Source organism: Lissotriton helveticus, chromosome 2_2, assembly GCF_964261635.1.
Source record: "Lissotriton helveticus chromosome 2_2, aLisHel1.1, whole genome shotgun sequence".
NCBI classification, from domain to species: Eukaryota; Metazoa; Chordata; class Amphibia; order Caudata; family Salamandridae; genus Lissotriton; species Lissotriton helveticus.
Genome location: NC_136060.1, coordinates 141,876,834 through 141,889,713, shown reverse-complemented (window position 1 = coordinate 141,889,713; position 12,880 = coordinate 141,876,834). Strand labels below are relative to the sequence as shown.

The 12,880-nt window shown below is 42.7% G+C and overlaps 1 protein-coding gene across 1 annotated transcript in view; it reads right to left on the bottom strand.

The window, feature by feature from the left end:
• NFXL1 (nuclear transcription factor, X-box binding like 1) overlaps positions 1 to 12,880 on the bottom strand; it is a 624,964-nt gene that overhangs the window by 179,062 nt on the left and 433,022 nt on the right. Inside the window, exon 17 of the mRNA XM_078678225.1 lies at positions 12,738 to 12,878. Within this exon, the coding sequence (XP_078534351.1) occupies positions 12,738 to 12,878 (141 nt within the window). The remainder of the gene's footprint in view (positions 1 to 12,737; positions 12,879 to 12,880) is intronic.

The window sequence follows — 12,880 nt, the reverse complement described above, 5'->3', positions numbered from 1 at the left end:
ACCAGGTACGGGTGGTTATTGATGAATCCAGGCTGGGGTGTACATGTTGTGTTTTGTTCAGTGCTTGATTCGTAAACAAATATGTGCCAGGGCCCCCGTCAGGATGTCAGTGCAGCTTGTACAAACCATTGCCCCAGCCAGAGCTGCCACTTGCAGTACTAACACAATTACTAACAATCACACTCTTACAAGTGCCAGTCGCACCCTGTTAACAACTTTGTTCCTCACACAAGGGACACAGACCTGCAAAGAGGCAAAACATTTGGTTTTTAACATAGTGGAGCCATGTGACTTGGCAAAATGTGGCAAATACATCAGCCTGTTACAAGTATTACTTAAAGACACTGACATGGCTGTTTGCTGCCAAAACAATTGGTCACCAAAAACAATTGAATGTTCATGTTTTTAGGATTGGATTTTAATATTTATTCGGATGGACCTTCTAAATGCTTTCTACTAGCCATTCTCTCAGGACATGATCAGACAACAATTCGTTTTATGGTTTCCAGATCGTATGCACTTTAAGCACTGTTTTGCACACCTAAACTATCCTGCATAGGATTGAACAGACACCATCCTCAGGTACTACCTAAGTCTCCCTTACTTTCACGGGCTTTATTTAAATCTGATTTCGTCTATGCTTGCATCCAAGACAACATGCAGTATATGTATAGTTTGCACAGCCTTGCCATTTTTGCACACCAATGATCTGGTTTTTGGTTGGCTTCGCCCTCGAACTTGCAATTTTTTAATGGTATTTATTTAATGTAGATCAGTTTGTGGCGATATTTCTGAGCTCGTTTATTATGCCTGTTAATGCAACTTTAACAGTCTTCATTCTCACCAGACAAAACTTTGATTTACATTTAAGCTTCTGTATATAGATTGTAATGATTTTAATTAATTATGCAATAAAGGAATTTGACTGACTGACACTCTTACAAGTGTGTTCATTCAGACTACTCCATGCCCCCAAAGCTATAAGGATGGCTTGAGTGACAGGTATTAGTCTGTTTTAATTTATATTGCATTAATAAACAACTGTTGTTGTGCTCAGCTTTAAATTTGACAGCCAACGCTACCATATAGCAGGCTGTCATAAGTGCTGGTGTTAACAATTAAGTGCCGGTGCACAGCACCTGAAACCGCTGGCTTACATTAAACACTGTTTTTGCTCTATTGTGAATGATTCCTTTCAAGCTGGTTAAATCCGGGAAATTGCAGCAATGAGTGAAAGAAAATAAAAGAAAACAAAATAGAAATAAAAAAAACCCCACAAAAAACAAAGCTCTCGTGGGGGAAGTACCCCTCCCCCCTCAAGGTTACGAATTCAAGAAACTGGAAATTACAACTCGAGATAGGGAAGGAGAAATATTTGAAAGCTTTTACAAGTGTGATGAGTTTTGGTCCAGGTTTAAACATGGTCCATGGTTAAACATACTAAAAGAATTGGCTAAATTGTGTTTAAAAGACAGAGGTGGATGTTGGAGGTGCCTGCACAGATGTATTTAATTTGTTAACTATATTGCAGAGCGGTAAATTATTTTTAGACATATCTTTTGCAGAAGTAGTATGATCTTGGGAAATAACTTGGGAGTATATAAGAAGATTATATTTACGAACCTATTACTAGTTTCCTATGCTTGGCCAGGTAGAGAAATATCTAGTTTCTTCAGAAGACTGATGATTGGTAAACTATTGCCATTTAATAACTGGAATATTTAAGTGAATCTGGCTGTGGTACTTCAGATGCAATTGATATTCAATTTGGCTGGTCTGGAAAAGCATTTTTGCAGAAATAAGAGCCAGACACAGACCTTTGATGACATCTGGGGTTAATTCTGGTCTCCTCTGGGGCTCGTTAAATGTTTTATAGGTAAATACAGTCGTGTCTATTTTGACACCAAATTAAAAATGCATTTCATAATATGTTTCTATATATATATATATATATATCTATATCTATGTATATACACACATACATATTTTGTAGATTTGTGTTCTCAAAAGGGTTAACGTTGATTCATAGTACTGATAGTAAAGCATGTCCTTTTGATGGTCTTTGAAGCTAATGAAACATTTTAAAATAAAATCCATTCCGCAGAAGTACATAATATATTTTGTTAAACCAGAAAGTGAAAAAGGACTCACATAAGAGCTTATGTAAACGAGAGCTTTTATCAAAGTGAAGGAGCTCTGTGAGATGTAAGAGACCATGTATCACCGTAGGCCTCATATAGGTAGGTACATTATATTGATAATTTGCCATTACCCCGCGATCCTCATTTCATCATGACCATATTTTCATATTCAGGTTCTCTTCGCCTGCTGATGGGCAATGTTTGGATATTTCCCCATCTCCCCTATCAGAAACCATATAAAGAAACTTTAAACTATGTTTGTTTGGAAAAAACAACCCTTTTAAAAAGAATTTGACAGCCTGGCAATAGTACAGTCTCTTGCCTAAGCGAAATCTGCAGAGTTGTTTTCTTCTCCCTTATATTTCTATTCTCTCAGTAGGAACATTAATCCTTTGGTCCTTGAAATTGGTTGATCGGACTCTTAGGCAAATAGATCTACAAGACATGCTTCTAACCAGGAAACTGGAAGGATCTGAAAACTTACCTGTTCATCTAATCTTCCCTCCCTTCTCATTAGTATGACGGTACATAGGGCTACGAGGCCTCCGGGTTGTTTGCGCTTTATAAAACCCGATTAATAATAATAATAATAATAATAATAACCACAGCAGCATAATGAGAGGCTGTGGTAGGTTTCTTATAGCGTAGTGCTCTGCATGCATCCTCCCGGTTTCACTCCACTCGCATATCAACTTAATTTAGTATAGAGGGGATGCAAAGTTTTGTCCACTCAGTTTGTACCATAATGACTTCACAGGTGTGACGTCCCAGCAGCAATCTGTGACGTGTGCTGGGGTTAGTGACTTGCTGCTTCTCAATAAGGACCTTAGCGGGCCTTCCATGGTTTTCTGAGAATGCAGTGGGTTTAGTACTTCTGCAAACTGATTCTTTAGACAGTTTTCAAAAACCTCACAGAGATGTTTTTTATTGGCTGGTAATAGGACCTCAAGTTGTGGTGGCAAACAAGAATTTGTTAATTAAAGCAACTTCAGTTTCCTGCAAGTTGGCGAAACGATAATGCACCTGGCAAGGAAATGCTGGTGAGAAGCTGTCCTATAGCCTTCCTTCCAGCCTTCTCAAGGAAACAGAAGTAATGTGGTTGCTGAACAATATAAGGAGAGCAGCATAAGCATTTATCTGCTCATCAAGAATATCTGCATTCATCAATGTGCAAACAAAAAGTAATCGCTTTGACAGTTTCAACTGTCATACATAAGGACCCTGAAATCATTCTTCTGCAATCTACCAAACTGAATGCAATTACTCATTAAAAGTTAATCCACAAAAACAATCCTTCTGCTATTCTGACTGACAGTACTCTCCATGTCCAGAGTTGGTGGACCGCCCTTCAGTCCTTTTGCCATCTACTCATCCCTGGTTCTTAGTTGCTTGGCTATATCATAGATAAACACTTCATCCTGAACGACTACATCGTCAAACGAAGGAAATCAGTATCCTATCAACTACATCTGGCTAGAAAACTAAAAGCTACCATCTCCCCTACCAGCTTCAAATCTGGAGAACAAACCCTCAAGCTCAGCCATGTAGATGGGAGAAATGCCATCTTAGTTGGCTTCCCCAAACCTACCCTCCTATTTGAGTTCTAACACCCCCCTGCCCCAGAGGGTGCTTGATTAGTAACATAAGCAAAGAACTCGGAACATATTCCCCATCCTATAGTACCTTTGCTGGTTACCACTCGGAGCTAGAGTCGACTTCAAGACGGAATACATCACACATTAAGCAATCCACAATGTCCTGCTGCTAAACTTGCTCCACCAACAATGTCGTTACCACTCAACATAATTTCCTTCATTAGACACTGAATACATGCATGAGCATATGTTTTACAGCCTGATAAAAGAGAATCTCAACATTGTCCAGAAGCTTGAACAGCTACTCAATATTCTTATAAACTTACGGCAAAATTGACATTTTGATTTATCTCACCTGGGGCCATTGACTCTGCTGATCCCAAGGGGGACGGTAACCAAGAGGGAGGGCCCCAAGCCCCAACTACACCATATGTTGGGTCGAACAGAACCCACATAGGGACGTCATTTCCGTCTGATAGAAATAATGAGGTCACAACTCTTACTATGGTCTCATACTCGAATATCCAACACCATGGTGGGACGCAAGTCGCCAGCTTTACGGATAGGGTCCCTTTACGGATTCCCTGGAGAGACGCCCCAAAGAAAACTAGTGAGGAACAGCCTGGTTTATCTCCCATGGTGGATTTCATCTGGCTATTTGATAATGAATCCACCCCGGTAAATAGAGGTTACATTCTTAGCTTATTCTCGGAACTAGAGTCATTAAAGCTGATAGCTAGCAAGGATATTTTAAATGTGATGATTAATATACATGACACTGTTCCGTACTCCAGGGTTACCTTTTGTTCCCTGATAGTGGCCAACCTGGTTTTATAGAACTTTCAGTATTTTTTTAAACGAGGGCTCGATGTAACTCCTGTTAATGAATATGAGGAAAATCAAATTGCGTGCCCCAAAAGCCAACATCTGAAAGTTCCTAAGGCTTCTAATTCAGTGGCGCTAGATGCATTGGGCCCCGATACCGAGTATTCTGTGGGCAATCCTAAAGATATAGTGGTTTCCGTGGACTGGAGGGGGCGTTTAATAAATGTTGTGCCCAATGTGGCAGTTGCCCCTCAGACTCCAGACATAGAAGATGAATTTCCCCGTGGAATTGGGTTGCAAGAGCGCTGAATAACACTCATGCGGAAGCAGTAAGGAGTGCTCCGTTGAGGTAGCCTGAGTGGGCTACTCTTGTCTTGGAATATCGCCGGTCTGGGACTTAATGAAATAAAATTAAATTCCATAAAAATTATGAATCCTATAATTATTTGCTTACAAGAAACGTGGCCCTGTAAAGAGTTTGAATGTGATGGCTATTTTGTATACCCTTGTTATGCTAAGCAATCGCAAAGGGGACATGCTAGTGGGGGGGGGGGGTCTATTTTGCTTAAAAACTCCATTATTTGGAATAAGAACGTTTTCTCCCACCCCTCAAACCTCTGTATATGCGAGAAGTTGGCATGTCTGGGAGGTTCCGACACGCCCACTTCTCTCCTTGTGGCAAACTTGTATATCCCCCCCCCCCCCCCCCCCTCCGGAAAAATTTTGATAATCTTTGGCCTGCATTTTTTTCTTTTATTCAGGATATAGCTACCAGGGAAGATTGCCCCCTAGTGATATTAGTGGGGAACTTAAATGCTAAAATTTCGAACTCTGCCTCTGGGATTTATGCCAATACTGACAAAGAGGAAATTTGGCACATTCCCGAGATTTTATTACCAAATAAAGTTAAAACATATAAGATGGGGTTTCTTTTGCTTGATAGCATTAGAAGTCTAGATCTTGTTATCCTAAATGGGAGAGTGCCCGTTGATAAAATAGCCCATTTTACCTTTCATTCTCAACATACTCAGAGCCTTTTAGATTATGTGATTGTTTCCTACCACATGTTTGGGGCCGGTGATCATTTTTTTGTAAGCTCGTCGATATGGAGCGACCATAGTATAGTGGACAGAGGCCTTTGATCTACCCTCACTGGACTTGGGGAACGCCTGTCAGGGCACGGACACTTTTAATAAAGCAAATGGTCGGTCCTTTAGGACGCAAAAAAACATTACTGAAGTAGGCTCCATTGTGAAGACGGCTTATGTAGAAAAGCAGGGTATTACTCATTCCAACATTATACCCTTTGTTGAGGCTCAAATGAAGAAGATTTGTAATCTAAGCTCCACATGTTCTGAACCTCGCCTGTATAAACAAGATATGACCCATATGATATCTTTAAAACAAGCAATTACCATCTTGTTCGAAAACAGCATATACATTTCCTCTTTGGCCGGCAGCAGGAAATCAATTGCCTTAAGCGTGTGAGAAGATGCCTCATGCTCAGTGAAAAAAGAAGGGAACTTAATGCTAAGTGGATAGGGCTGAGGGAAGCCGCAAGGATTCAAGAAAATATTGGCAATTGATCGCTGAATATTGCGATTCAAGGCAGAGAGCTACACCCATACCGATTACAGAAAAGGACTGGGTGGATTACATCTCCCTATTATATGGAAATAATAGCCCAGTTTTTCCCGTAATGACTGATGGGGTTAAATTTGTGTCTACTGAAATGACTGAATTTGGTCCCCCACCAGGACAGGAATTGGTAAAGTATATAAAGATTGTTAGAACCTCCGGTGCACAAGGGCCGGATGGAATCCCAATTGCAGTAATCAAAAATGAGCCAAAAGCATGGGGTGATTTTTTTACAGCCACTTTTTAAATATTGTTTCTTTATGAATAAAATCGCCCTCTCTTAGAAGGGAAGCATTATAGTCCCCGTGTATAAATAAGGACCGAAAACGGTGCTGACTAGTTTTAGACAGATTGCCCTTCTGGATGCCTCAGGCAAACTATTTGCAAAAAGCATATATGCCATTTACAACAATGGGTTTATGATCAGGCTATTCTTCCACCGGAACAAGCTGGCTTTAGAAAGAACCATGCGATACAAAAGGGGATGATGGACGGAGCGCTTGAACAAATCAAACACTCACCCCCAGTCAACTGATCTGGGTTTAATCCATCACCATTCTTTAGTTCACTCAGCCACCCCAGTTCAGACATGGCTATATGCAAATCAGTCTGACCCTGTGCCTCATGGGAACAGTCCAGCCCGAACTGCCAAGCCATGTCTTCCCTGGACCGGAAACAAGCATCCTGGGACCGGTTTCGGATTCATAATCCTCATCAGCCAGGCTATCTTGAATCCAGTGGCCAAGTGAACAAGGGACTCACGTCTGAGCATACCCTGCCACACTTAGGGCGAACAAAGCGATACAAAAGGGGATGATGGACGGAGCGCTTGAACAAATCAAACACTCACCCCCAGTCAACTGATCTGGGTTTAATCCATCACCATTCTTTAGTTCACTCAGCCACCCCAGTTCAGAAATGGCTATATGCAAATCAGTCTGACCCTGTGCCTCATGGGAACAGTCCAGCCCAAACTGCCAAGCCATGTCTTCCCTGGACCGGAAACAAGCATCCTGGGACCGGTTTCGGATTCATAATCCTCATCAGCCAGGCTATCTTGAATCCAGTGGCCAAGTGAACAAGGGACTCACGTCTGAGCATACCCTGCCACACTTAGGGCGAACAAAGCGATACAAAAGGGGATGATGGACGGAGCACTTGAACAAATCAAACACTCACCCCCAGTCAACTGATCTGGCTTTAATCCATCACCATTCTTTAGTTCACTCAGCCACCCCAGTTCATACATGGCTATATGCAAATCAGTCTGACCCTGTGCCTCATGGGAACAGTCCAGCCCGAACTGCCAAGCCATGTCTTTCCTGGACCGGAAACAAGCATCCTGGGACCGGTTTCGGATTCATAATCCTCATCAGCCAGGCTATCTTGAATCCAGTGGCCAAGTGAACAAGGGACTCACGTCTGAGCATACCCTGCCACACTTAGGGCGAACAAAGCGATACAAAAGGGGATGATGGACGGAGCGCTTGAACAAATCAAACACTCACCCCCAGTCAACTGATCTGGGTTTAATCCATCACCATTCTTTAGTTCACTCAGCCACCCCAGTTCAGACATGGCTATATGCAAATCAGTCTGACCCTGTGCCTCATGGGAACAGTCCAGCCCAAACTGCCAAGCCATGTCTTCCCTGGACCGGAAACAAGCATCCTGGGACCGGTTTCGGATTCATAATCCTCATCAGCCAGGCTATCTTGAATCCAGTGGCCAAGTGAACAAGGGACTCACGTCTGAGCATACCCTGCCACACTTAGGGCGAACAAAGCGATACAAAAGGGGATGATGGACGGAGCACTTGAACAAATCAAACACTCACCCCCAGTCAACTGATCTGGGTTTAATCCATCACCATTCTTTAGTTCACTCAGCCACCCCAGTTCATACATGGCTATATGCAAATCAGTCTGACCCTGTGCCTCATGGGAACAGTCCAGCCCGAACTGCCAAGCCATGTCTTCCCTGGACCGGAAACAAGCATCCTGGGACCGGTTTCGGATTCATAATCCTCATCAGCCAGGCTATCTTGAATCCAGTGGCCAAGTGAACAAGGGACTCACGTCTGAGCATACCCTGCCACACTTAGGGCGAACAAAGCGATACAAAAGGGGATGATGGACGGAGCGCTTGAACAAATCAAACACTCACCCCCAGTCAACTGATCTGGGTTTAATCCATCACCATTCTTTAGTTCACTCAGCCACCCCAGTTCAGAAATGGCTATATGCAAATCAGTCTGACCCTGTGCCTCATGGGAACAGTCCAGCCCAAACTGCCAAGCCATGTCTTCCCTGGACCGGAAACAAGCATCCTGGGACCGGTTTCGGATTCATAATCCTCATCAGCCAGGCTATCTTGAATCCAGTGGCCAAGTGAACAAGGGACTCACGTCTGAGCATACCCTGCCACACTTAGGGCGAACAAAGCGATACAAAAGGGGATGATGGACGGAGCACTTGAACAAATCAAACACTCACCCCCAGTCAACTGATCTGGGTTTAATCCATCACCATTCTTTAGTTCACTCAGCCACCCCAGTTCATACATGGCTATATGCAAATCAGTCTGACCCTGTGCCTCATGGGAACAGTCCAGCCCGAACTGCCAAGCCATGTCTTCCCTGGACCGGAAACAAGCATCCTGGGACCGGTTTCGGATTCATAATCCTCATCAGCCAGGCTATCTTGAATCCAGTGGCCAAGTGAACAAGGGACTCACGTCTGAGCATACCCTGCCACACTTAGGGCGAACAAAGCGATACAAAAGGGGATGATGGACTGAGCGCTTGAACAAATCAAACACTCACCCCCAGTCAACTGATCTGGGTTTAATCCATCACCATTCTTTAGTTCACTCAGCCACCCCAGTTCAGACATGGCTATATGCAAATCAGTCTGACCCTGTGCCTCATAGGAACAGTCCAGCCCGATCTGCCAAGCCATGTCTTCCCTGGACCGGAAACAAGCTTCCTGGGACCGGTTTCGGATTCATAATCCTCATCAGCCAGGCTATCTTGAATCCAGTGGCCAAGTGAACAAGGGACTCACGTCTGAGCATACCCTGCCACACTTAGGGCGAACAAAGCGATACAAAAGGGGATGATGGACGGAGCGCTTGAACAAATCAAACACTCACCCCCAGTCAACTGATCTGGGTTTAATCCATCACCATTCTTTAGTTTACTCAGCCACCCCAGTTCAGACATGGCTATATGCAAATCAGTCTGACCCTGTGCCTCATGGGAACAGTCCAGCCCAAACTGCCAAGCCATGTCTTCCCTGGACCGGAAACAAGCATCCTGGGACCGGTTTCGGATTCATAATCCTCATCAGCCAGGCTATCTTGAATCCAGTGGCCAAGTGAACAAGGGACTCACGTCTGAGCATACCCTGCCACACTTAGGGCGAACAAAGCGATACAAAAGGGGATGATGGACGTAGCACTTGAACAAATCAAACACTCACCCCCAGTCAACTGATCTGGGTTTAATCCATCACCATTCTTTAGTTCACTCAGCCACCCCAGTTCATACATGGCTATATGCAAATCAGTCTGACCCTGTGCCTCATGGGAACAGTCCAGCCCGAACTGCCAAGCCATGTCTTCCCTGGACCGGAAACAAGCATCCTGGGACCGGTTTCGGATTCATAATCCTCATCAGCCAGGCTATCTTGAATCCAGTGGCCAAGTGAACAAGGGACTCATGTCTGAGCATACCCTGCCACACTTAGGGCGAACAAAGCGATACAAAAGGGGATGATGGACGGAGCGCTTGAACAAATCAAACACTCACCCCCAGTCAACTGATCTGGGTTTAATCCATCACCATTCTTTAGTTCACTCAGCCACCCCAGTTCAGACCGGTCCTCGGAAGCTTGTTTCCGGTCCAGGGAAGACATGGCTTGGCAGTTCGGGCTGGACTGTTCCCATGAGGCACAGGGTCAGACTGATTTGCATATAGCCATGTCTGAACTGGGGTGGCAGAGTGGGCTAAAGAACGGTGATGGATTAAATCCAGATCTTTTGACTGGGTGTGAGTGTTTGATTGATTCAGATGCTCCGTCCATCATCCCCCCTTTTGTACCGTTTAGAAAGAACCATGGCACCCTGGATAATATAGCAGTTGTTCAGACAATTGTGGAGAAATATGTTTTCTACCTGAGGATGCCAATTTATACAGCTTTTATAGATTTCGCCACAGCGTTCGACAAGGTGGACCGTCGGACACTGTGGAGAAAACGTGCCTTCCTTGGCTTACCTAATCATCTTTTAGGTCTGATTATGGAATTGCATACAGACACCTGGTGCCAGGTTCTTATGGGAGGTTCGCAGGGGGTTATCATGTAAAATTAGAACGCACAATGGGCTTAAGCAGGGTTGTCTAATGGCACCACTTTTACTTTCTTTGTATATCGCTGATCTCCCTAGCGCTCTGAAATCTGTAAGGGGGAATGCCCCCAAAATTGGTACAATGTCCATTGGCTCTCTATTATATGCAGACAATGTTGCAATATTCGATCTTATGCCTATTGGCCTGCAACGTCGTCTGGATGCTTTAAGTAAATATGCAGAGGCTCACTTCTTGAAAATTAATATTGCTAAAAGCAAGATTTTGGTTTTTCGTAAGAACGGGCTAAGAGTAAAGAGATGTCTAAGATGGATGCTTGGTTCTGAAAAACTGGAACTGGTTGACTCGTATGTTTACTTAGGGAAAGTTTTTCCAAAACAGGTCGAGACTTGGAGCATACTAAACATTGTGTTAGTAAAGCTGTCTCCCAGGCAAGTGCATTAAACAGATTTTATAAAAACTTACAGGAGACGCCACTTTAGCCATGTCTTATCTGTTTTGAAGGTCAAAATCCCTCCCTCGTTAATATATGCCGCCGCGGTGTTGGACATGAATTATTGGCTCTTGTTTGATAAGGCGGAAGGACGAAACATGCGTCAAATTTGTAATTTAAACTCTTTGGCTGGCCCACATGTACTGCGTCTTGAATTTGGATTAGTCTCCTACTTCATTTTAGCCCAGGCAGCGGTTCTCAGATGGGATAACTCCCTCCTTCTGGGGGAAGAGGGTACACTTAGGGCCGCCTTGAGAATAGAAATCTTTGGCACACTAAAAGAACAATCAACGTTTTTTAGGTCTTTCGTAAGTGCAAATGATACTTTAGGTCTTAGTTTAAATACTGTTTCTTTTATGTCTAAATCGGTTTTGAAACAGTTCTTAAAGAAGTTTAGATCCTCTATCAGTTTGACGAGAGACGCTGCTTTAAACCAGTCCAGGTCCATTAATGTGGCGGTTAGTGGGAGCACTTTGGGGAATAAACCACAGCCTTGTTTAACTCGGAATGTCCCTCATGGGATTAGAAGGCTGATACTCATACTGAGACTCAATCTGTTGCCTCTAAGAGATGTTACTGGCATCTGGGATCAAACACCTCGAGGAAAGAGAATTTGTGAATTAAGCCAGTTGCAAATTCAAGATCTAAATCATGTTTTATTTCTATGTTCAAAGCTGCAAAGTGCCAGGCGAGTGTTCTTAAAACCAGTTTTTATCAAATTTAATATTCACTCTGCTCAGGATGCACGATCTTTGGTCTTGTCCCCTCCAAATGAAATGGTTTGTTTTAAGATATTTTAATTTTTTTAAAACATTTTTGCCTATTTACTAGAAAATGTTCCAACTGTAGCCTTCTGGTTATGATTTAATACCAACTGGTTGGTTATTTGATTGTTGCATGTATTCATAGCATTATTTTCACATCTTATAGTAAGTTTGATATAAGAATTTTTTATTGGTCGGTTATTTGTTTGTCTTATGTATTTATAGCATTATCTGCACATCGCTCAGTATGTTTGATATAATTTTTATAGCAATATATAAGGAGGAATTTTGTATTGTATGTAAAGTTTGCCCTTTAAATTGTTGGTGTGCTTTTGTGAACCTCCGTAGGAGTTCCAAAGCAAAATAAATAAATACATTATGAAATTGTGAATTGTGATTTATCTCACCTCTCTTGATATTACTTGACTACATAAATAAATGGCTCAAAATTATACTTTAGAATCCCTGAGTATATTTAAACCCAAGAAACTGCCATAGCTGAAAATGATGCATAAATGTACCCCTATATAAAGGAGTCAAAAATATTTTTCTTCAGTTAACTCTATATCCAGACACTAATAGAGATTATTCTCATCTCAATTGAAAATGAATTGCTGCATATGATTTGGTTATACAGAAAATCATGCCCTGTGCGTATGCCGAAAGCTATGCCTTGAACAGTAATTGCCTTCCCTTTCACGTATACACACACAGACCTAACTAAAAGTTCAAAAGCCAACTGAAATGCATGAATTCTTTTTGAAATAACTATCCAAAATTCAGTGATATCATGAGAAAGAAAAAAGTAAGAATCTGTTGACAGTTCTGGAAATAATCCACTGGTATACTATTGTTTTTTTATTTAAAATGAACAACAAAAAACACAATAAGCTGTTCCGCTCAAGGCAGTCATACCTTTTTTGGCCCACTACAATCATCAACTTTAGTGACGCGGTGGCATTCCTTCATGCAAGTGTGATTTTCACAATCCAGCAACCGTCCGCACCGTCTCTTACATGAGAAAGGGCCAACCAGATGACAGTCTAATGGGCTCACCT